We start from the raw sequence: 25,830 nt of genomic DNA on the forward strand, positions 1-25,830 counted from the left end.
ACCTCAAGGAGGTGAAACTTATGCCAGAATTCATAAACCAGCTAACAGTCAGCAATATTATATCCTTAAACTAGCAACTACACACAAAACATATCCAGCAGCACGCAACCAATAACACCGGTTTACGTCATTGCTTTTAAACATAAGGGGCTAACCTTCAGCGAAATTGGTTCTCCTAAAAATTCCACTTAATAAAGACAGAAGATGGACACGCTCATGTTTTCATCAATTATGCAGCAGCTCGCGATTTGGCTTGCTGTTACCAACAAGACAAAACACCCTTGCCTGGTATATTGTTTTTCTAAAAGAGTTCGTCAAGGTTTCTCTCAGGCTAAGATTCCAGAATAATCAATTATTACGTCATAGACTGCATGTGACTCAAAGAGCAAGTTGGTAGATATTGAAATCAATTTGTTGCAAAGCTAGATAACAGTTTTGTGTTTTAGATTAAAGTAAAACGCAGTTATTTGGATTTTAGGTTAAGTAGCAGGGTTATACTAAAGTTCGGGTACAGGTACAAACAGCAAAAGTATTTCAAACCTTGGCAAAAAGTTTATTGACTCTCGGACAAAGCTCTTAGAAAACAAGGCAGTGATGAAACATTGTAGAAAATTTCAGTAATGGTAGTGCAAGAATAAAAAACCACATGGTTCTCAACTGGTGATTCATGATGACTTTCAGGTGGTCCACTGAATTTGGTCATAAACTGGAGAAGATTGTATATAAATACTAAAAGAAGGTCAACGAATTCTGTTTCAAGCCTTCCTGAACGAGTTGAGAACCACTGACCTTCATGGCTTTAAACGTTAATACTTTAATATAACAGTTATTTCAAACACAACTTTAACACATTCAAACTAAACCAAATGCCACATTTATAAAGTACGGAACTTTTGGGTTTTAAATTTACGTTGGACAAATACAGTAAGCATCTTCATTTTTTTCATGTCAGAACAAATGTAAGAACTGAAGAACTGTCATCAGAGAATTCTTGCATTTAGGCAGTTAAGATTCAAATTCAAAAGCAAAAAAACACCAAAAAGAAACAAATGGCAGAGACAATCTACAACACTAAACAATAAAAAGCTAACAAATTATTATAAAACCGAACGCTTCCACACGTCACCACTGACGTAATCTGGTGTTTATGACGTCATAGAGGATAACAGGTGGGTCATTTTCGACTAGTGGCCTCCGTGATTTCTTTTCTATCACAACTTCTACAAAGGGTGGTTCGCCAGCTTCTAAGCTTTCACTGTCTCCTAGCAACCGTGAGAGTTCTTCTTTTAGTGTGGATGGACACTGTGGGTCAGCGAGGTATTTTTCCGGTGTGACTCCGTTAAAAAATGAAATCTTTTAAAGACATACAATAGTAACAATCAGGTTGAAGAAATGGGTTCAAAATTGCTTAGTTAATTAATATAAAAACGATAACGCATTTTTAACTACCAATATGAAAATGGGTTTGTAAAGATTAAAAGTGAACAATGTTAACGTGGCAAGTCATCTCAAGAAGACGAAATTGGCACTAAGTACATTAATTTAACCGAAGAGGGCTTATACATGTAGTACACACGGGTACCAACGGGTTAAAGAAAAAACTTACCAAAGTACAAAGAAAAAATAAACATAGCAAACTATTGAACTAAAACTGCACTTAAAAAGCAATGGTTTTGTCGCGCTTAAATCGTCAACGTACACACACCTCTAAATATATGCAAAATCTATTTACAAAAATTCAAAATCTGATATCAAATATGCTTTTGCCGCTTTCTTACGTTTTGGGCTCAACGCGGCAATTAGCCTATTTAATTTTTAATGAAAGTTGTGCAACAATAATCCTTGAACGTACCGCCGATTTTCCGCTCAAGGTCGCCACCAAGTGGTCAGTGTCGTCGGCAAACTGGATGAGGAGAAAGAAGCGATGCAGGAGCAAAGGACACATAAGCGCCTGAGTCGGACTTGAAGAACGAAATGATTTAGATTCCTCCATAAGAGGAGGAACTGACACAGTTGACACACAACCGGGGGAACTGAAAACAAATCTAACATTGACTGTATGACATCATAAGGTCCTTACGGTGCATTTTTAATTCCAAAAGCACAGTTGATATTTGCATTTTTTACAAATTAAAGAATCCTAGGTATGAACATACCGGAAGTTTATTTTATTGCGCTAAACACGATAATGTTTTTTTGTCGTAAATTCTGTTTAATTGCGTGCTGAATAGTACCCTATGACAATTTGAAATGTTCGGAATAATCACATCGCAATAAAGCGCTTGGCAAATTGGAGTTGTAAGCCAGAAAGGTTTGTACTTTGTTCTTTTGGTTAACTGAGAACACATTCGAAAGTTTAAATAGAAAAATACTGTGGGGTTATTCAACTATGACTTTTCAGGTTTTATTTAAACATAACATTTTGCATGTTTCCGTGTAAAAGTAAATCTATACAAATCCATCATAGCACCATACTGCACCAGGTTTCAAAATATCTTTTTGATAATTGTGAGATTTGGTAAATCGTAGCATACTTACCAATAGTAGTAAATGCCACCTTGGTAAACCACGGGTGGAAGACTTGATGACGTCATTTCGTTCCTGCTGGTGATTCTCACCACCCTGTTGTAATTTCCTGCCAAGTTCACCAAGCTTTCTTCGCATTGTGAGTCCTAAAACGAAACGTGTTAAAGTTAATTAATTAAAGAGTTAAAGTTGATTAATTATTAAAGAACAATAGAAAAAGGTCGTAACCACTGTAGGAATTTCGGCATACGGTTTAGTACTTTGAACAAATGCAGATAATATTTAAATCAAAGAATCGCAATAAAGCAATTTATAACTGAGCTTGATGTGTTACTCATTTGAAAAATTATATTTTCGACCCAAAAAAGCCCCATTCACACACACAATTGGCGTTTTTAAAAATAATAAACAAATACCTATCGGGGTAAAAGCTGTGTGTTGATAAATGTTAAGTAAAAATATCTTTTGTATGACGTGTTGTTGTAGATATTTAGCATGGCCTTATTTTGCACTTACGTATAAAATCGTAAATTTTTCCGAGCCGCACTTTCGTTTTCTGATCACGTGATTCTTGCAAATCATATTTTGCCAATCAGATTTGTCGTTTGGATCTCGGAAGGTCGACATTCTATAATCAAGCAACAATGTTAAAGTTACTGTTGCAAAATATTAGTACCTTAAATAACGAAAACGTAAAAATGATGTAAATTCTATCCGCAACATTACTTTTATTAGCTGCAGACACTGGCGCCCACTTATGGGGAGGCGGGGAGGCGCCGCCTCCCCGGGTATTTGCGTCGCTGACTACGTCATAAACCAGTTTTGCGCTAATTTATGCACACACAGTTTTGTAGTAACTCTGTACTACTGCACAGTCAACAACTGCCTAGTTTGAACCGACAAACCTTTCTGAAAAATCAAACAACGCATATTGTTACGTCACAAACGTATACTTGAAGTGTTATATGCAGGGTTGCCATACCGTCCTTATTTCTAAGATTTGTCCTTTTTTTTAACAATTACAAGTCAAATCCCTGCTAAAAGTAAACCTAGATCTGGGCTGTCGTGAGATGCACTACGTGTTTTCTACGAACAAGGAGTTGGAACAGATTGTTCCTGGCAAAAAGAAATATGACATGTGATATGTCAAGGCTCGTATAAATGCAAAGATTCAAAAACGTTTGTTTCGACATGAAAGTCCAATTTGTTCGTGTGTCCTTTGACATGAAAGTCCAATTGTTCGTGTGTCCTTATTTCGAGTTCCATGTCGATGGCAACCCTGGTTATATGCAATGAACCATTGGATAAAAACATGCAAGAAGTGTTTGCTAAAACTCGGTCAGCAACATCGACACAAATTGACATCGTTTACAAAGGGGGTAGCCAATTTTTTTTTCAGGGTAACATGAAAATAACATGAAAAGCATGCCGCATAACATGAAAATGACATTAGACGGCCACATCGCTTACAAGCACAAACGCAGCGCCGTTCCGCAACTGTGGTCTACAAAGCGCTTTTGTGGGACCAGCAGGAGCTATACAATATTATTAAGAGATAGCGCTACTGTCGAACTATAAAATTATGTGACATAAATTACTAACTTCTCATTTATGTCATCACAATTAACAAAGAAAGGCACCTGTACACGCACAGTAACGAAAGCATTGATACTTTAAGTCTTGTCTGTGATGTAACAAACTGTTTTTGGATCATTTTTATGCGTCCTGTGAAGTGTAAAACTAGGTAAACTTAAGACCACATGTTGTTGTGGGAACTCTTTGGTGGCAAATTAACTTTCAACGGTTGACTCGTTATTTTCCAAGATATATATTTAGAACAAAAACCTTCGCGGGCTTTACTTTGGTAATTCCTGATTTAAAATAAACTAAACTTAAATGCGTTACATGCAATTTCCTGTGTAAATAGAAAACATGGTTGAAACCAACCAAACGACCTAGAAACGTAAGAAACGATTATTATAATGGCTTTTTAGACGCATGTGCGCCTTGTTGCGTAAAAATAAAACATGCTTTGTAATAATTGTTGCGGGGATGAAAAAATGTATTACTGTATAGTTGGGTCGGCTTCGGCTGCTAATGTTATGTATACTAGTACCGAAACACTGCAAAGGGTGTAACTTGCGACGTTAAGTGACGTCCGGGCTGAATATTTCCGTCTTTACCGAGTTATAAAATTCTGCCTCCCCGCCGATTTTAGCAAGTGGGCGCCTATGGCTGCAGACGTCATTGTTTATTATAGCATTCAAAGAGGCAAAATATAATAACAAAGATTTTTTATTTTTCTACGATTATGTGAAGCACTGTACTGCTCCGTCTTCAAAATTGTATTTGTATTTTCAAGACAATTACTAGTTTTTTTGTTGTTTCTTGACAGCTTACGTTTGGGATTGTCATTTGTGCAGAACCACGTTAATCAAAAAAACGTTAAAAGTTTGGTAACTCCTGTACTAGATTACTCAGATAAACCACACAGCAAAATAATTTGTACTTGATGTTTTCTGGCAATCCGGGCACCGGCCATTGTGTGTTCGTTTCTTCTTCCTCAAGACTTTCAATTGATGTGTTCAATATTGACTCTCGATCGCCATCTCGCGCCGATTGGTTTTGATCGAATCCACTCATTTTTCGCCACTCGTTGAGCCATTCATGCAAATCATCCGGTATTTCAAGATTTTCGCCATCGTTTGTGGCTGGAATACTGAAATAGATTTCTAATTGTGTTTAGGCCAATATTAAGTCAGCTGATGTTGTTGGCAAATGTAGGATATTTGCGATGTCATCGTGCACTGGAATGGTGTTCAACATAAAATACGCAAGCAAACACAAAACGACAAAAAGTAACGTTTTTTGCACTAAGCGCAGTTTAACAATCACACAAAAATCCTTGCTGGTGTGCAAATAAGGCTACTGTCTCTTAGACTAGACTTATTTCCAACACTGAATAAAATGTACGGAAAGTTACCTCTAAAAGATCATTATCCTGCAGTGTTTTTCGATACCGTTTTTGAACAGAAACTTAAAAAAAACTTTAATGGTCATTATTAAGTGTATCTCTAAATTCAACGTCAGTTTGTCTACCAAAACGGTTTTTATCTTTTCTGACAAAAGTTACGTAAATTTAGTATAAGAACAAAAAACAACAACATCAAAATGACAATATTACTACAAAACGTACAATTACAAGTAATGTTATTAGGCGACATACTTTATTCCCGTGGCCGGACAATGATGGTAAACCAGTTGGTCAATGTTCGAACATCTCTGGATTTTTGCGCGAATCCGGAAAAGCTTTGAAGTTCTTACAGGTACGTCAGCGTTAATGACGTCACGGATTTTGGTGACGTTGAGTGGTGAGCTGTCACCGAACACGACTGTATAACAAGTAATATGTGTTTTTCTGTAAGCAATGTACAAATTCTGTTTCAATCTTTTAGTGATATTTGAAACCTTTAGAACTTATAAGTTAAACTTTAGCCCAAACCTTTTTTAATGCTCAGCTCTTTTGCAGCTAAATCTCAGGCAACAGAGTCAAAACATAGATCTTTTGAATTGTAAACTGGTTAAATAACATCGGAAATTTAAGACAGATTTATCTGAAGCTACATAAGAGGTGCACTACTTTCTTTTTGTGACCCTTTAGCGCTTTTGTGACTGACTGAACGAATTGGTCGGGCCCGCCCAGGCATGCCGGGGTTTTCAGGCGTAAGTTGCGTAACACTTAAATGAACTGACCGCCCACTTGCTAACTCGTCTGTTATCATTTCAAGCTTCTATCGGTAGATAGTTTGCTACATCTATTCCAAGCAAAAATTTGAGGTACAAAAGTATTATGGACTTAAAGATGCTTCCATGTATGCAAACCCGATTTAGCTGGAAGCCCTAGTCACACAACTGTTCGTAATATCTAACACTGCTCAACAGTTTTCCTCCCTATAGCTTTACTGCATTTTATTATCAGTTACGGTTGAGCTGCAACTTTTACCAGTTTTTCCAATGACAAATACTATATCCTGGTACCCATAAACTATATTTTGTGCACTGTACTTATTGTTGACCTATTGTTATTTTCCTTCATGTTCGAAATAATTAGAAGTTTTTTTGAGTTTTTAAGCTTTACATTTTTCATTTCATAAAATGTGGGTCTTGCTTTAAAGTATATTACCAGTATGCGAGTCTTGATGACATCGTAAGACAGATGACGCACTGTTTTGAGTTGATACGTCATCAGAATCGGACATGTTGGTCAGATTACTGTCCGGCAGAACTTGAGGTTGAGCGGCGTTGTCCATTTCCATCAACATTTCAAGTGTATCCTGGCTCTGAATGAAAAAAAAAGTTTACAAACCTTCAAGCCCTTTAATCAGCTAAGGTAAAAAAAGAGAAACCAGTAATCAAAACACTAACTTGATGTTTTCTTTAAATTACATATTTGCAACCATAAATTTTTAATAGAGCGCATATTTCTGATACGGATTTGCAATGATTAAGAGGGAACAATATTTGAACACACCGCAAGAGCCAACATATGATATAACTCAAACACATCACATACACAAAGTTCCAACTTTAGGAGAGCTTGCTGTTCGCATGCAACACACAAAAACAGCATAGAAACAATCTGATTAACTTCTATTTTTCCTACCGGTGTAGCAATTTTTTCAACTATGCTATTCTGTAGAATGGGACTGGTGTCTTTTGAAGCGTCTCCCAAATGCTGAGGTGGGGTTTGGTAGCCATCATCTGAGGGACTGACTTCAATATCTGTTCAGCAGTTGATAGTTATAACAAAGAAACAGCCAGTTTCTAAAGTTTTTGTTTTAAAGGTCGATTTGCTATTTCCTCATAGAGTTGTAGTAACTCTTACAGCCCAAGCTAATTAAAATTCCTCGGTACATTTTCACCTTCACTACAACATTCAGGATTTATTTAACCTAGGAATTTGCTTGTTTACAAACATCAATGATCTAAGAGCAGCTTGTGGCATCACAGACGAGTTTAACACATTCGATTATGAGCAAACAATTGTCCTTTTGTAACACAAGTAAGATTGTAGAACCTTGGGTTTTTGGTAGTCCTATGGAAATTGCTTTATGTACCACTATGGGACCATTGGTCTTGTTTGAAAACCGCTGCCTTATAACTAACCAAATAGTAATGTGAAATAAAGGTAAAATAATACGTTCCTGTCTATTTTTTAGCGACTGGTGCAGTCTCTAAAAATGTATTTTTACATCGAAGGCCGCACTAAGTGCCCTAAAAGGCCGCATGTGGCCTTTAGGCCGCAGGTTCCCCACCCCTTATGTAGAGTATTATTTGATGGAATGAACCACACCAGAACAGAAGCAGATATAGTCATCGCTGGTTAATTGCATATTTGTTGTGTTTTTGTATCAAACAGAATGTTGACTGAAAATAATATTGTCTTAAACAATAGGTTGAAAATTATAGATATGATCCCTATGTTGTCAGGTATGATCAAAAACTGCTGGTTTGCAAAGTTTGGCATGTGACATTTTTAGCAATACTTACTCAATCTTTGCTTCTTTCTGTTTGTGGGGGTTGAAATAGGAGAATGTGTGCGCTTGTTTGAGTTTTCATCAACTTTTTGCTTTTGCTGAAGTTCCTCTAAAACTTGCTTTTGCTTTCTATACAACATGCACAGATTATTTTTATCTATTAGGCATTGCTAAATCAACATTGTAAAAATATCAGCAAACATATGTGTATTTACTTTGTGTTTTCTATAAAGTTGTATTTTAAAGTTAAAGCATTCCACTTACTTAAATATAGTTATTCTATTCGCTTTCTTAATGTCAACATTGCTTTTTATGTTACCCTAAATCAGGCACAGATTGTTTCAAAAAGTTCTGATCGATAAAAACAAACTGCTGGGCTTATTTATGTTGCACTGATGACAACAGCAACCGTTAACGTCCACATTACAATGCATTCACTACATATAAGTTCCCTGGCAGTCAGAGCAGTTTACATTTTATTATCATACTGATATTATTTCTACACCCTGTTTTTTGGTTTATTTTGCATTTCAAATTCTTTTGCATATTGGCTTGGCAAATTGTTGACAAACAGTTGTACTATGTAGCAACAGAAAAGGTTTACAAATCAATTTTATTTAACATCATTTCATGCAATTTACGTTATTGTGTGACACCTTAACATGCCGTTTATAACCGAGAGCAGGGTACAATCAAGTGAATATGGTAGGCTATTTTTTAATTCCTTGTCTAGTGTTCCTAAAGTTACTATTCCAAAAAAAATCATGAAATAAAAATTCTTGTCAGAAAAATCTAATATTGCAAACAATGTTGATTACAAAAATATTGCAAACAAAGTTGATGCACAAATTTATTTGTAATTATTTGTTTCTTTGTACTTGAGACACCCACTGTATCACTTCTACTGTGTCATCCATATCTTCATCCACAGGTAAAATTCCTCTGTCAAATATCACACCACCATGTAAATACAATTCACTGATGTACTGTGATTTGTCACCAACTGCCTCCTGCTCAGATCTAGTCAACTTGGGAGAAGCATGCATGTTGCACAAGCGAATATATGAACCTTTAAAAGAATATTACATTGTTCACAAACAGTAATAAAAGTTTTACCAATCAAAAGATTAAAAAGTTCCAAATGCAAAACATTCATTTTTACTTGGTGTAAGCAAACTGTATTATACCTGAGGGATTCATACAACCCTTCAAATATATATATGGTATACAGTAGTATAAGTTGTATAATCAATTGATAAAGTTATTCACTGAGTAACTTATTCAAATATATATTGTACTTGCCAACTTTGATGTCAGACTTTTTCAAAGTTTTTACATGGTTGTCGTATATTGTCACATCAACCACATAAGGATCCAAATCTGGTAGATCACTTAACATGGTAAATTCAGTTTCCTAGAGAAGAATTTTTATATTCAACAAACAATAATTTAACTGAATAAAAACTAGAAGGGTGGCTTAGCACATTTTACTATAGCATATACACTACAACCTATTCTGCAAACTGTAATATATTCTCTATATTTATTTATATTGGGTCCCATATTAGCCAACATTTTTATAATCTTGATTTGTTTCTGCAGGCAGAAACTCATGGGTCCCCAAAACCGCAAAGTTGTAAACAGACAACCATAAGAAACGTTGCTATAAAGTCAAACACAGTGATTGGTAGTGTTACTTAAAAAAAGAAGTTGTAAAGTACAAACTGTCCAAATCTCATGCAATTGAGACATTTTTATAAGTTTGTGTGCCTAAATAGCATAAAACACTGACATCTCAAAATGGCATATTAAACAAACTGTCAAAATGTATTGTTAATTAATTCACCCATTTTGGGGGGTTGGTAGGGTAAATATTAGGGCTGCAGGGTGAAACACAATATTCGACAGCTACAAATGCCAAATTCAAAAAACTATCAAAAATTCATCCAAATCGGACGTTTTATAAACAATAGGTGGCTTAAGCACTAAATGTTGGGCTACATGGTGAAACACAATAATCGACGCCCTAATATGGAACAATGAACAAACTGTCCAAATTTCATCGAAATCTGACATTGTTTAAAAAATCACCCATTTTTGGAGTCTAGTGGGGTAAATATTGGGGCTACAGGGTAAAACACAACAAACGATGCCCTAAAATGGCACAATGAACAAACTGTTCAAATTTCATCCAAATCAGACATTGTTTAAAAAATCACCCATTTTAGGAGGCTAGTGGGGTAAATATTGGGGCTACAGGGTAAAACACAACAAACGATGCCCTAAAATAGCACAATGAACAAACTGTCCAAATTTCATCCAATTCGGACATTGTATAAAAAATCACCCATTTTAGGGGGCTAGTGGGGTAAATATTGGGGCTACAGGGTAAAACACAACAAACGATGGCCTAAAATGGCACAATGAACAAACTGTCCAAATTTCATCCAATTCGGACATTGTTTAAAAAATCACCCATTTTAGGGGGCTAGTGGGGTAAATATTGGGGCTACAGGGTAAAACACAACAAACGATGCCCTAAAATGGCACAATAAACAAACTGTCCAAATTTCATCCAATTCGGACATTGTTTAAAAAATCACCCATTTTAGGGGGCTAGTGGGGTAAATATTGGGGCTACAGGGTAAAACACAACAAACGATGCCCTAAAATGGCACAATAAACAAACTGTCCAAATTTCATCCAATTCGGACATTGTTTAAAAAATCACCCATTTTAGGGGGCTAGTGGGGTAAACATTGGGGCTACAGGGTAAAACACAACAAACGATGCCCTAAAATGGCACAATAAACAAACTGTCCAAATTTCATCCAATTCGGACATTGTTCAAAATTTACCCATTTTAGGGGGCTAGTGGGGTAAACACTGGGGTTATCATGACAAACGAAGCAGATGGCACATCTACACAACTATATCTACCATCTGTGAAAGTTTCATCCAAATCCATCAAACATTTCAGGGCAAAATGGGGTGGACAAACTTGGGAAGAAAAAAAAAAAAAAGAAAAAAAAAGAAAAAAAAAAAAAGAAATCGAGTAAAATCAAGATGTGTCCCCTTCAAGGAAGGGGACCCATAAAAATAACTAGAAGAGTGGCTTTCTGATATACTTCCATTTTATATATTCTATATGATATTTACCAATTTACTATACACATCATTTGATCTACACATATGATTGTTTTTGTAAACAAGAACAAATGGGTCCCCACACGCGCGTTTGTGCAGATTTACAGTAAACAAATGTTGCGGTGATTTTTAGATTCTTAAGGACAAATTTTTAGAAAGCATTAACCCAACAACAAAAATTGTTCGTATTCTTTTTGCACTCTTATTGTCATGTAATTACAAAAACATTAAAAAACGTAACAAATACTTTAATCTAATCTCTTGCTTTGACCAAGATATTGTCGTCCAAGGTCGGATTTTGAACACATTTTTTTTTAGAAAGCTGTAACAGTTGTGTTACAGACACTTTAAATTAAAAAGCAATTTGCTACAAGTGTATACATAACAAATTGTTTTTCATTTAACTTTGTTTCGCAAAACAAGTACCATTGACCTGTAGTAACCTCTCAGTGTGCACACGCCAAACGACTGTTTGACTTTTGTTAAGCCTAATTTATACATGAGTATTGACTCCTAAATTGATTGTCAAAAAAACGCTACGTTATGACGAAAGAAAGGTCTGAACTGTGTTTGTAATACCTACTAGTTGACCTTAAGTAACCCGTGATCATGCGGCGGCCAACCTGACAACGAGCATTTAAAAAAACATTTATTTGGCAAAAAAGTCAAGTTAACTTTTTCATCTTTACTTCGATTAACAAAGTTTTGCTCGACATATACAAAACCGAAGCACGGTTATTAGGTTTAAATCATGTCATAGGTGTAAAACCTTCGCCAAAACTAAAAACGTGAGTGATAACTTAATAAAATGACATAGCATTGCTGTGCACAACAGCTGATTTCTAATCACTGAAACGACGTCTCGTAAAACGTCTGTCCGACGTCAAGCTGAGCCCTCCCGCTACCGTAAACCAGTGAGTTACTCTCTTGGTACTTCTGCCTACAGTGTCTTTCTTGACCAAACGAGCGTTAGACACATTTACGTTTCGGGGGCCTGTGGGTGAACCGCTGGGTCATTCGGGGTCAAACTTCTAGAGAATCAAGTTCAGATTGATAACTAAGATATGTCCAAATTTGAATAAATTTGAAGTACTTTTTCTTTACCAAACCAGCGTTAAAAAATGTACGTTTCGGGGGCCTGTGGGTGAACCGCTGGGTCAATCGGGGTCAAACTGCAGGTGGACCAAGTTTGGATTAATATCTAACATGTGTCCAAATTTCAATAAATTTAAAGAACTCTTTCTTTACCAAACGAGCGTTACAAACCAGCGTTAAAAATTTTACGTTTCGGGGGCCTGTGGGTGAACCGCTGGGTAATTTGGAGTCAAACTTCAGGTGGACCAAGTTTGGATTAATATCTAACATATGTCCAAATTTCAATAAATTTAAAGCACTCTTTCTTGACCAAACAAGCGTTACAAACGAGCGTTAAAAATTTTGCGTTTCGGGGGCCTGTGGGTGAACCGCTGGGTAATTTGGGGTCAAACTTCAGGTGGACCAAGTTTGGATTAATATCTAACATATGTCCAAATTTCAATAAATTTTAAGCACTTTTTCTTGACCAAACGGGTCTCACAAGCCAGCGTTAGACAGAAAAAAGAAAAAAAGAAAAAAAAATACGGACAAAAACAATATGTGTCCCCTTCAGGGAAGGGGACCCATAAAAACCACACAAAAAGAAAATAGTGCACAGCCTTGTCAAATTTTTGACATAACTGTTTAATGTTACTGCATTCAAGTTTTTATCAGTCCACTAAATCATAAATGAGTTGACATTCGAGTAAATTTAACATATATATATGTATTTATACATATATTATGTTAAACCACTGACCTCATCAATTGCATTTGAAGTCGCAATTTTGTGTGTGGGTAAAGTGCCATCCCAAACTTTTAATACTGCAGCATCAGGCTTTGGTATTGCTATTCCAATCACCTTTGATTAAAAGAAAATCACACTTTTTATTTTTTTTAACACAGAGGACACATATATCAAAACCATATATATATTTACACAAACATAAAAAAACATATATCAGTAATGTTGATTTAATCTTTCTGTCAGCAAAAAAATATATTTGGTCAGTACAAATGTCTTAAACATCAAAATATTTTTTATGCCACAAAAATTAGGATGTCCCTAATCAGTCTAAAATTGAATAAACAAAATGAAAAAGCATGGTAATTCATGAAAAACTAATCATGGGCAAAGAATATTAATGCATTGAATAAAAGGGGCCTTGTTAAGTAACCAGAAAAAGAAGAATAAATTGTGTCATCCAAATTAAGCATTCATTTGTGGAATAAAAATAAACCCACTTGGCCAATCCAGTTGAAAAAGTGTCCACAATCAACTTGACATAGTTTGATGTTTTCATCAGTAGCGATGCCATCCAAATGTAATCCCTGAAAGTTGTGAACCTTGACCCAATTTCTTAACTCTTTCACATGCTTCTTGTCTGTTTCAAGCAAGGTGTATGAATCTGATCCTGACACCCCAGACTCCATGTCATTAACAGCCTGAGTGACCCAAATACATTTGCATCAAATTTATGCAAACTAACAACACCATTTAACATTTTGTGATTAGCACTAATAAATATCTATTTCAATAAGGCTTAATGGATTTTAAATTTACGTAATGTCAGTTTGTGCAATTTTGTACAAATAAAGAGATTGAAAAGTTCAAATTTATAATGAATTCATTTTACAACAGATAAACTTATGGGTCAAATGCTGTACAATGGATAACATCATCTGGCCTTTCAGATTTTTATTCTTTTGTTTGCTAAAGAAATTTATTTCAGATTAAACTTAAGTTGAAATATTCTTTCCAAACTTTTCGCCCTCTGATACACTTTGCTTTTGTCATGTATCAAATTGGTGATCCCTTGACCACGAAGTTTGTTAAACAAAAAATACATATGATTCCAGGCCAAAGGATAAAAAACAAATATATATACCTTTCCAGGCCAAAGTACCCATGACCACCAGCGGGAACTTATAAGTGACACTTGTCCCATGAAACTATCGATTCTCACTCGATGCAAACGAATTACATCAAACTCTTGTGCCTAGAGATGACAAATATATTACCAAAAACATAAAAAAATATTGGAGTAAACGCTTATTAACCTCTGGCAGTTGTTCTGAATCTGAATGGAAAAGCATAATTTTTAAGCCTTCATTTTTGCAGTATGATGGATCAACAAGTCTCAAAGTTGAATAGAAATCTGTCGAACATGATAGAAATAAACAATTGCTGCTTTTCTTAAAGAAGTATACTATAGTTTATAATCAATATGTTTGTTCAATAAAGGGAACAGTACACTGCATTATGAAACACTAATTAAAATCCAGTCTGCAGAACATGGCAGTTCCTGATGAGATCTCGTGCGTGCAGCACCTACATGTCCCGCGTGCGCGCATGCACAACCCAGAAGTTCAAGTGCAAGACCAATTTCAGCAGGCGCAAAGCAAGTAAAAGAGGTCAAGAGAGCCCAACTAAATGCCTTTGGTGCAAATTTTTTACATGCACCCCAAATGTTGGCGTACAACAAATTATTTTTTTAAATCGCGTATGCAGCTGCCACACTCTGCAGACTGCATTAAGTTCTATTACAATCAATAAATACCGTTTTTCCCAAATAAAAAAAACTAAAACATACATTTGCCTTTTACGGTATGGAAACTTTCATCAATAATTCTCCATTTTTACAGAGTCACATAACTATTTAGCTGTAAACTACAAATTTATAGCGGGCAAGTCACAAAGTAATATTTTTAGCACACAGCGTTTTTTTCTAAAATTTTAGACAATTTGTAAAGTAAGAAACAAGGGTAAATACGTCTTTCTATTACCTGATCCTTTGGATTTTTTTGCTGGTCTGCAATCAATAACTACTCCATAAATATTAACGATTTCCCTTGCATTTTGCGGTGAATCAACAATTTCATTCAGCTTTTTGTATTCGTACTTCGGTGGTTTTCCACGACGGTTGTTATTCCACGTTTTCGGCCGATCTTTCTGAGGTGAATGCATGACAGATTTCAACGTAAACAATTTAAATTGGAATCAAGAAGAGACAGAGAAGTTTAAGAATTAAAACCCCGCCAGATTTTACATGGGACTTTCCCAATAGCAAAACATAAAAATCGTAAAAACGTAAATGATTTTATTAGGGCTGCACTTTGCCTTTTTTCAAGGTTTGTCGATTGCCTTTAATTCTAGCAAGTTACAGGGGTCGGCAACATCTGGCACGCGGCCAAGGTTGGCACGCGAGGTGGTTTTTCATGGGCACGCCAATCGATTTGCGCGTTGATATTGGAGTAACAACTGAACCTGTTACACTGATTGTTTTCAGTTTTTATCATGCCATTGTCTTAAAATTCAGCCTTTTATACACAAAACACTCTGCTTTCTTTTTGTTATTGATATCCACTGCCACGAACCACTATTATTTAGAAAAACTTTGGCACGGGAGGTCATTAACACATGGAAATAACAAGTAAACTGGCACGCGTCACCTAAAAGTTTGCCGACCCCTGGTTAAGACATTCAAATTGGATAAGCAATGTTGTATGCTTATGACGTTATTTGCAATACTACTAACGTTTGCTTGTTCGCTACAATAAGTTTTCGCTGGTTTAAACGCTTAATTATTAGGGAAAAAATGAGGTAACTGCGTTTATATTAGAGTATATAATTGTATTCGGGTTTTGGGGGTATTAGAGTGTATATTTTGCGTTTGTAGTAAAAAATGTGTAAGTAGGCTTATAAGCCTGTTTACACAGGTTGTATATAAACAAGGGCATTTCATATTCATTTCATAATTGTACCGTTCATTGACGCAGCGTTGATTGCCTTCCAACCACGTGACGTGTTTCATGTGCGCACCAATTGTGACGCAATAATTTCCAGTCGACATTCGAACAGAACTCCATACGCACACTTCCGCATTGCCCCTGTTGCGAAGTCGTTAAAACTTAAAAGAGACGCAGCTTGGGTGAAAGACCTGACGTAAGCGCACGTGATTCAGTCACGAATGCAGTGCTTTGTGCAGTTCATTTGACGGACATTTGTTTCCGAATAGTGCGGTTTTTGAGCAGATCTAACCTTACTGCAGGTAGAGCAACTGTACAAGTAGCCAGCGTAGTTTATTTTATAAGGCATTTGGTAGATATTTTAATGATGCATGTTTCCAGGCAATTAGTATGATAGTTGGCACTGCTGGATATTTTTTTGACAAATTGATTTTTATTACTTTTGTTGACAGATTGAGCTTTTTTGCCTAGGTGATTGAAATAAAATATATGATAATAGCCGATGTAAAGAAATCAAAGGAATCCAATATTTTTGCTTATTGAGTGTATGACATTCGAAATGAGCGATCAAGCGACAATACTACCTACTGGTGATGCAGAACAACTCGCCATGGTAAGTGCTGAGATTAAACATTAATTATAAAACAACAACACGCATGCATTGAGGGATTTTACAGGGACAAACAAAACAGTGTCGCCCAGTAAATATACATGCATCATGGGAAGCGTAATTGCAAACACAAAACAAAGTAACTGTCACTGTGTGATTGAGTACAAGCTGATTTCTGCTACACGCACGCTTCCTTGAAAAGTGTCGTTAACTTTTCAACTTGCAATTATGTAAATGCCAATGCGGTTAGCTACATGTATCTTTGCTATTGTGTGCGACTACGGGATTTAACAGTTAAATATAAATTCATTTGATCAAATTAATTATTTTTGCCAAAAAAACATTCCTTTTTCAATAAAACTTCCTATTCCAATAAATCAGGATGTTAAATATAAATTTGGGCTTAAATTTCTTAAAAATAACATATGTGCATGAATATCTGGCAACTTTGTAAATTGCGCATCACTTTTAAAGCATGGCCTACAACGTGCTTAATTGCAATCATTTAACCACATAAATAGAACGAACCACTCAAGCAATTGATGTAACAAGTATGTTTAAGTTCAACGCACACAAATCGTTCTATTTTAATGTACAGGAAAGAAAAGGACTTTCCGTGAGTGTGGCAGCTGTTTTCATCGTTGGTACAATGTGTGGAAGTGGAATTCTGGCTCTACCAAAAGCGCTAGTGGATGCTGGTTGGGCAGGTACAATAGTATCCATACTTCACAGCAGAGTTGCAAGCGGGCCCGAAATCTGAGCCCGAACCCGGCCCGAACCCGGCCCGAACCCGGCCCGAACCCGAAAGTATAAGCCCGAAGCCCGATCCGAACCCGAAACGTTTTTGCAAAGCCCGTTTAGGCCCGAAATTTTGATTGACAGGCCTATCCAAGAAAGCCTTGCAACAAAGGATGAGAAAGAAAAAAGAGAAAGACAACAAACACAATGAACAATAGTAGACAATGGGGTTAACAATACGTTTTAGAGGAGGGTGGGCATTAGGTCAAAGCCAGAGAATTGTTACTTAGCTGAATGATTTTATTTAAAAAAACAATGGCGGACACGGAACGTAAAGTCAGGCCCGTTTTAAGCCCGTTTTCTCACAAATACCTAAGCCCGAACCCGGCCCGAACCTGGCCCGAAAAGCCCGGCCCGACTTGCAACTCTGCTTCACAGCAATCAAACTGTTTTGTCATGAATTTGCATGTGAAAAACAGCAATCAACAAACACCAAAAGCCCCATTGAAACACTAAAATAAATCAGGCCTGAAATGTTCATGTATAACGTCAATGCGTCACGGCACATTTATGCATAAGTCATAGTACGTCAGGCCGATTGAAGACGTAATACAGAATCAAGTCGGTCTAAGGCTCTAAAAGCATTCACACATACAAGTAATTCTGTTTTTTGCAAAAGGTAACTTTTTGGTATCGGTCTGTGTAGAATAGCGTCGGGTTATAATATTTCACAACATCAACTTTAACAATAGAATCGTACATAAACGTCCGCACTAAAAGCCTAAAAAGGAAGTAAATGAAGGCGACACAGACAGACAGTCAGAAGCCAGTTTGTCGTATCACATGATGCAGTTTTTGGGCACCGTTGAAGACCCGAGCGTTTCATGTTGTTGAGCTACCAAGTTGGGCGCCACAAAACTTGTGCAAACAAATGGCGAAGGTTACAGCCGCCCTCGCATTATTGACGCTATTCTACGAGCGCCGCCTCACAAAACATCGACCGGTAACCCGTGCTGCGATAAACTCACGCAAGTCCTATTAATTTCCAAAGGCAGAAATACCTCTTTACAATGTCACTGTACAAATTTTGTTGTTAATAGTGACATGATTTTCCGAATTAACAACGAGTTTGTACTTTTGGTGTTAATTTACGATTTAGATTCGTATTTCTGTTTGAGAAAACTCGCTTGATTATTTTAGAAGCTTGGTTTTTTATTTGTTGTTTTTTTACTAATCAGTGTTTATTGGTTTTTTAAAATACCTAGAAAAGTATCTTTTGGGTGAAACAGTAAATTTTTTGTTGAATATTTTCATGACAACTGAATAAACACATCTTTTGTAGGAATTCCTCTTCTCATCATTTGTGGCTGTCTGTCTGCTTACACGGGCAGTATCCTGGGCAAATGCTGGACCGTACTGCGCATGCGATATCCACAGTACAGCTATTTTGTGGCTGACCCTTACCCGGCCATCGCATATCGGGCAGCTGGCAAGTGGGGGGAATATGCAACGCATTTCTGTATCGTAGCAACTCTCTTTGGAGGAGGTAAGTTTCATGTTGTATTGCGTACAAATAGGTTACGAAGTGGAATTACAAGTCTTAAGAGTACAGAAGACACTAATCGGAATTCATATAGCAAACGCCTGTTGGCCTTGTAACCAGGATAATATAGTATCCGCTTTGGACACGAGCACTGACACTAGTGGGGTTACAAAATACGCTAAACGTCAATTGTTTTGTTTTTAAAATGTATGAACTTTATCTAATAAATAGTTTTGTTTCTTTTATTGACATGTTCCAAGTTAAGCATTTTGTTTTCTAAGTCAGTTACCCAGAGTTCGTTAGCCCTTTAAGAAATGAGTTAAGGCCAGTTCTACCCTATACAGTTAAAATTTGAAATCGGTATTAGACTTAAGCATTAATGACATTGGCATTAAAAACTAAGGTGGGCAAGCCTCAACACGCGAGCAATAATCGACACAGAATGCGTTTTACGCATCTATAAAATATTTTCTTGGCGGAAGTCGTTCTTACATAGGGATTTGTGTAACAAAGCCAAGTCACCACGTTATGATAATCTATCTTGCTTAATTTATTCAAATATTGCAAAAGAATCTTATTGTGAAGCATTTTACATTACACATTACGACGATATTTTGTAAGTATCAAATTTAGCATTTATAGCCAAGGTATGGAGATGTTAGTTTTATTTGAACACTGCAATGTTTGACACTCAGGGGCACAAACGTAAATAAATTTTAACTCGTAACATTATGAAACTATATTTAACGCAGCCACTGTGTTCCTGCTTCTAATCTCTGGAAACATTTCCAACCTAATCCAGAGCATTGGTCACGTGAACATGCACGCTTGTTATTGGATTATGATCATAGCTGCCCTTCTTATACCACTTACGTGGTTGGGAACACCGAAGGATTTCTGGCAAGCTGGAATGATTGCAGCAGCAACAACCACTGTTGGTGGAATACTTATCGTCATTGGACTTGCCATAGTCAGTAAAAATGAGATTTAAAACATATGTTTTTTTAACTTTTTTGCAAAATACGAGCACGATGTCTGAATATAGAAAGTCGTGTTGAAGAATTTTGCCTTTGTAGTTTTGTGGGCCTCCGATTTGCATTGTTAATTAGCCAAAGTCATCACATGACTACCTTTGACGCACGATCTGTCAAGCGCAAATGCAAACTTGATTAAAGGAGAATGTGGTACTTAATTTGTTCAATGATGCTCAGTATAGTGTATAAATTGATATTTAAAATGTTCAGTACATGGGTTTAGAATTATCTTCCAAAAATTTAGAAACGACACAAAAGTAATTGTAGCTTGGAGAGTGATAAAAATCTCATATTCATACACAAAAAGTCGTCACATATATAACTAGCGATAAACAGTTATTCTGCATTTTCTTCAATCTAACCCAGGGGTGCACAGCCTTTTCGCTTTGACGGCCGCATCGCAGATCCTTATTTTACCAACGTCTGCCAAGGTCTGCTTGTTTCAATATTACTAATGTAAAGAAATGGGTTTATCTCATATATATCATCTAACGGCGCCTGAAAGCCTAGATTATTTTCTAACTTTATGAACCGTATTAACGGTTTACTTTATGACGTCAACATATATGTAGTGACATTTGTTTCGTATTTTTTGCACACAATAGGCTACAAAGTCTGACTCATGTGGTTATTGGGCTGGTATACTCCTTCCAGACCCACTAAATCTATTTAGAGCAGTTTTGAAATCACAATTTTCAGCAAAGCAGGTTTATTTACGTCACGACTGCCAGATGCATGTTCACGGCTGCATAAACTCGTCTCTGCCCTGGTTGTGTACCCCTAATCTAACCTAATTTAGCGTTTGTAAAGTTGTTTGGTTTGCGGCTGTAACAGTTTATTATACAAATGCAGATGGAAGTAGACGGGCCAGTGACACACAACAATCCATCTTTTTCTGGTTTCTTCAACGCATTCGGAACAATCCTGTTCGCGTTCGGGGGTGCAAGTTGTTTTCCAACAATTCAAGTGGACATGAAGAATCCTGACAAATTCCCTGTCGCTGTGGTGATCGGAATCATGAGTAAGAAATAAAAAATAAACAAGTTTACTCAGCCAAATTAAAATCGAACGAGGCCGTTTTATTCTTTTTATCTTTATTATGTGAAACTTGAGAAGTGATAATTATAGTCGTTTCCAATCATAATGCACCGAAGTTTTCCATTTGCCAATTTTTCGTTGGCAAATATTCTGACATTTGGTTAGGTTTGGTTTCGGCCTTAACCTCGGTTTAATTCAGTCCAAATCTGTATTCTGTGTGTATAAAAGAAGTACAGTTTCACAATCAATCAACAAAACAATTATACCAATACTGTTTCCGCAAAACAAACTAACTTTGGGGTAGCTGATTTGCGTTCAATAAAAGAGTTTCCTTGCATTAGCAACAGGATAAATATTTCAAAATAACTATGGACCTTTGGAACCTAATTGTTTTGGGGCTTGAAATTGGTTTCTGTCCATTCCTTTCCGTCAAGCTGTATATTTATTTATTTATTCAAATTTCGTAAAAATATATGTTTAATTTTTTACTTACACCCATGCAATTTAAACAGGTGTTCTTTCCCTGTACCTTCCTGTATCTGTCACTGGCATGGTTGTCATTGGTGATGCGATGAAGGACAGCAACATTTTAAACGAAATGGCAAAAGGCGGAATTCTGTACACTGTTATCATCCTTATCACGTCACACTTATTTATGGCTTTCCTCATCGTTATAAACCCGATCAATCAGGCTCTGGATTTGTTGTTTAAGCTTGAAAACAGTTGAGTGATTTTGCTTGTGGTAAAAAAGATTTAAATACATTAAATGTAGCTAAAATAATTTCTTCTTTCTTTTTTTGTTAGGATATCAAAGTTGTTAAAATCTAATAACACCGATTCATGGTTTAAATAAACCGAACATAATTAAGCACTTGGGTTTGCTTTCTAAACCAGTGCTCCGCAACCGGTGTGCCGCAAGACGATGCTGGGTGTGCCGCCGCAAAACCGTAACTTTTTGTTTTAAAATTGTTTTTGTGTATTTTAACATTCTAGTAAACGATACAGTTCACAACACCAAACTAAAGCTACACTACCATTGGTGTTTTATTACGTCATAATATACTTTACATTCGTGTTTTATTACGTCATAATGGCTTAATCGGCCCGGTGTGGACCCAAGAGGGTTTTTGTGCCGCCCGCGAACTAACTTTTAAATTTTAGGTGTTTACCTCAGGTGGAATACCCTGTCAGACCACCGATTTTAAGAAACAATTATTCTTTATTCGTAATGGCTAGAAATAAATGCGACGTTTTAATCGTATGATGGAAATAGTTCCTCCTGGTGAAATCAGCAATTCCAATTGTTGCGTCAAATTTTTCAATTGTTTCGGCATTGTATGCCATTGTATCCTGGTGAAATCAGCATTCAATTGTTTTCGGCATTGTCTTCGACATAGAAGTTTACTGCACTTGGTATTTTTACTTTGCTACACCGTCTATCTGTTTCTTGTTTATTGCATTGCAAATCTTTTATGCACATTATATGGCATAAACGCACAACATTTTCAAGGACATAATATTTTTGTTCATATTACTTTTACAAAAAAAGTTCCAATAGTACGGCCCTTTACCAACGTAAAAATGTTTTTGGCCCTCAAAGAAGTTTAAGACCCCTAGATTAATGCGTTTTTAGGCTTTCAAAAATTCAAATCGCATTTTTTGGGCGGTGTGCCGCCGAACATTTAACTCATGTATGGTGTGACGTGTGCGAAAAAAGGTTGCGGAGCACTGTTCTAAACTAATAAACTCGACAAATCAGTACACTACTGTTTGTCACTTTGGAGTCATTTACCTCAAGCGAAACAATTTTAACAGCAGGTATTACCATTGTTTGTTATGTTTTTAGAGTTTTCTGTGAAGCGTTGTGCTATCCGAAGTTGCACAATGATCCTTGTGCTCTTTGTCGCTCTCAGTATTCCCAAGTTCGGCGTAATTCTTTCGCTAGTGGGCGGTACAACCATCACAGCTACCAACTTCGTTTTTCCGCCTCTTTTCTACATCTTGCTTTCTCGCCAAAAGTCTTCTGCTGATGCCCATGGTCCTCCACCCCAGTGGAGTAAGGAGGACTGGGACTCTGGGACCCAAGAAATCGGTGAAGGAGATGAAGATTATCCTCAAGCAAAACGACCAGCTTCAAACGGACCATCTGACATCCCATGGACTACATTTGATATTCCATTGCACGTAAAAATCATGCTCATAGAGATTATATTGGTCGGTATCGTTGGTGGGGTTGCTTCGACTTATTCGGTACTGGCGTCTCTCATTAACGGCTCAGCCGACTTTTCTGTCCCTTGCTATGCAAACTGGGGCATTGCTGATCCCTAACTCAGCACTGTTAATTTGTCAATCGAATGGGTACGTCTTTTACTGCGTAAAGCTGAAGCGAATATGACGCAAACCTTTTTGCAATTGATTGTCGAACAATAACGTTCAAATCGTGTACAGTGCAATGCTAAGACTTTTAACGCAATTGTTCTATTTGTTTGCTTTTAATATCAAGTACAGTTCCTTAACCAAGCACAATCGCCAAGTATTGTCAAATGTAGCACTCGAGCATTTAGAGTTAGACAATTAAAAAAGAACAAAAAACGCCTATTTTACGCATTGCAGCTTCTATCTAGACCAGTGCTTCTCAACCTGTGGTACGCGTACTACTAGTGGAGCTCTCTAGGTGGTCCACTAGTAGCTTTCTGTCATACCCAATGAAAATCAAATTGATAATTGCAACTCTTCTGACCCAATTGATCAGCCAGAGAAAAAGAGAAAATAGTCCTATCTCTTCGTCTACCCATTCAAACAAGGTTTAGGTGGTACGCAGCGATAGAAAAAGTAGTCAGGTTGTACGTGGTACATATAAGTTTAAATACCACTGATCTATTTCAGGGGTGTCAAACTCAAACAACTTTGATAAGAGCCAAAAACAAAATTTTAAATAAGTTTCTGTAAAATCTACGTTTACGATGGTTAAATCAAGTACAGATTAAGGATGCGCACATTTTTGCAGAGCACGGCGCTGATAGTTATTGAAGTTATTGGCTTGTGACAGTCTATAGAAAATGTTAAGTTTTTAGCAAAGTCAGATGAGGACAAATTGCTAAATGGATAACTCATAATAAATATATCTAATTTTGATTATTTTGATACAAAACGGCTTTGTGTAATAAATGTGTAGTTTCAATCTAATAAGGCGTGTTCGTCCACCTAATATTTTTTTTTCAAGCTGGGTTTTGCGGTACGCCATATATGTGTACAACTGGAATTGCATGAGAAACAGAGAAATAATCTAGTCACTAAGTGTAGAACTATGTTTAACCGAAATATTTTGATTGGATGCCCCTATATCATGCTATTATGCTGAAAAAGTGTTTGTATTAACAATGTGTTTCAATTATGCTTCTTTTTTGCAATTTTTTCAAAAACATGTTAACATTCCGTAACTGTATACAGTCAAACTTTTATACTATGCCACAATTTGGGACCGAGAGAAAGTGGCATAATAGCGAGGGTTGGTTGTAAAAATAGCCTTGTGACGTGACAATGTACTGTAAATGCCACGTTGTGTTGTACGATTGTAATTTATTACAGTATACAGTATAAGGTACAGTATACAGTATAATTTATTACAAATAACGGATAGATCGTGCATAGAACAAACAAGATCTGTTAGTTTTGTCGTGGCACAAGCACGGAACGGCGTTTACAAAACTCGCTGCAAAGCCGTGAAACCTCTTAACATGACCACGTTTGTTTACTCAACGATTTGTTTTTCATGTTTTCTCTGTTTTATCATGAGCTCAAACCGAAAATTGTCAGAAGGCCCAATTTTTAATCCGGAACCAGACCGTTAATACAGTAATACTGTACTCTCATGTGTCAAAGTATCAAGGGTAAGGGGTGGCATAGTAAATATATTTTCTATTTAATTTAGTTGGTGACGATCAAAAGTGGTATAGTAGCGAGGGTGGCATAATATCAAGGTGGCATAGTATCGAAGTTTGACTGTATGGGTTAAAGAACATGGAAATAGGACAATATTTGGTCTCTATAGAAAATATTTAAAAAAACGCAACTTTGGGAATGGTTGAGAACCATTGGTTTGTTATAAGTTTTTCCAGACGTTTGCGTGTACCTTTTTGGTCAAACAGATAAATTACCACAAGCGCTTGATCAAACAACAAGGGCACAAACGAATCCCAGCTAATTACACTTACGATAGTCTAAGGCTTAGACTCTAAGTGGTGCACTTGTATTTCAAGGGTCTTGTTTTTAGGTTTAATCTAAGTTAAGAGGGGGATAAAAATACGTTTTGTGAAATTCATTTCAATTACGATCGATGCTTGAAGTAAAATAGGACTGTGAGGTCAATTGCCTTTCTGCAATTGGAATTAATATTTCGATTGCTGTAGATTAGTTTCGTGCACGAATTCACAATTTCAGTAGCACGACCATGGGCGTCCGCAGCGGGGGCAAGAGTCCACGCTTTTGCTTTTACTTGACCTTGGCAATTTAGCGTAAAATAATATTACAAAGCCGTAGTTAGTTTTAGATTAATAACTGCAAGAATTAATGAAACATGTATTCACACGCGAGATCGTACATCTATAAAATAATTTCTTGACGGAAGTCGTATTGATCGTTGAAAATTATGTAACAAAGCAAAGTTTTACCACGTTATAATAATCTAGCTTAATTTATTCAAATATTGCCAAAGAATCTTATTGTGAAGCATTTTACATTACGCATTACGACGATATTTTGTAAGTATCAAATTTAGCATTTAAATCCAAGGTATGGAAATGTCAGTTTTATTTGAACACTGCAATGTTTGAC

The 25,830-nt window shown here is 36.5% G+C and overlaps 2 protein-coding genes across 2 annotated transcripts; one reads left to right on the forward strand and one right to left on the reverse strand.

Annotated features, from left to right (window-relative positions):
* Positions 1-532: 532 nt before the first annotated feature.
* LOC145224322 (uncharacterized) lies at positions 533-15,335 on the reverse strand. The gene is made up of 16 exons (XM_080090791.1): positions 15,072-15,335; positions 14,346-14,443; positions 14,174-14,284; positions 13,530-13,730; positions 13,045-13,146; positions 9,366-9,477; positions 8,955-9,132; positions 8,077-8,192; positions 7,190-7,308; positions 6,710-6,866; positions 5,753-5,918; positions 5,036-5,245; positions 3,043-3,154; positions 2,539-2,672; positions 1,853-2,033; positions 533-1,353 (listed from the first exon to the last, which is right to left on the reverse strand). Exons 1-16 carry the CDS (start codon positions 15,250-15,252, stop codon positions 1,123-1,125), a joined length of 2,409 nt encoding a protein of 802 aa, XP_079946917.1. The 5' UTR covers positions 15,253-15,335; the 3' UTR covers positions 533-1,122.
* A 1,170-nt stretch (positions 15,336-16,505) lies between these two features.
* On the forward strand, positions 16,506-23,767 carry LOC145223832 (uncharacterized). The gene is made up of 7 exons (XM_080090226.1): positions 16,506-16,647; positions 17,243-17,351; positions 18,725-18,928; positions 19,678-19,895; positions 20,812-20,980; positions 21,510-21,719; positions 22,844-23,767. Exons 1-7 carry the CDS (start codon positions 16,582-16,584, stop codon positions 23,323-23,325), a joined length of 1,458 nt encoding a protein of 485 aa, XP_079946352.1. The 5' UTR covers positions 16,506-16,581; the 3' UTR covers positions 23,326-23,767.
* The last annotated feature ends 2,063 nt before the right edge of the window (positions 23,768-25,830 follow it).

Source organism: Phallusia mammillata, chromosome 4 (assembly GCF_965637545.1).
Source record: "Phallusia mammillata chromosome 4, kaPhaMamm4.hap1.1, whole genome shotgun sequence".
NCBI classification, from domain to species: Eukaryota; Metazoa; Chordata; class Ascidiacea; order Phlebobranchia; family Ascidiidae; genus Phallusia; species Phallusia mammillata.

Bases quoted from the DNA above. Each gene is read 5' to 3' on its own strand.
- LOC145224322 (XM_080090791.1), bottom strand. From the start codon at position 15,252: ATGCATTCACCTCAGAAAGATCGGCCGAAAACGTGGAATAACAACCGT. The intron at 14,444-15,071 runs GTAATAGAAAGA...CATGTTCGACAG, and splicing joins AAAAAAATCCAAAGGATCAG to ATTTCTATTCAACTTTGAGA. The intron at 13,147-13,529 runs GTGGGTTTATTT...TTTTAATCAAAG, and splicing joins TTTTCAACTGGATTGGCCAA to GTGATTGGAATAGCAATACC.
- LOC145223832 (XM_080090226.1), top strand. From the start codon at position 16,582: ATGACATTCGAAATGAGCGATCAAGCGACAATACTACCTACTGGTGAT. The intron at 16,648-17,242 runs GTAAGTGCTGAG...TTTAATGTACAG, and splicing joins ATGCAGAACAACTCGCCATG to GAAAGAAAAGGACTTTCCGT. The intron at 20,981-21,509 runs GTAAGAAATAAA...CAATTTAAACAG, and splicing joins TGTGGTGATCGGAATCATGA to GTGTTCTTTCCCTGTACCTT.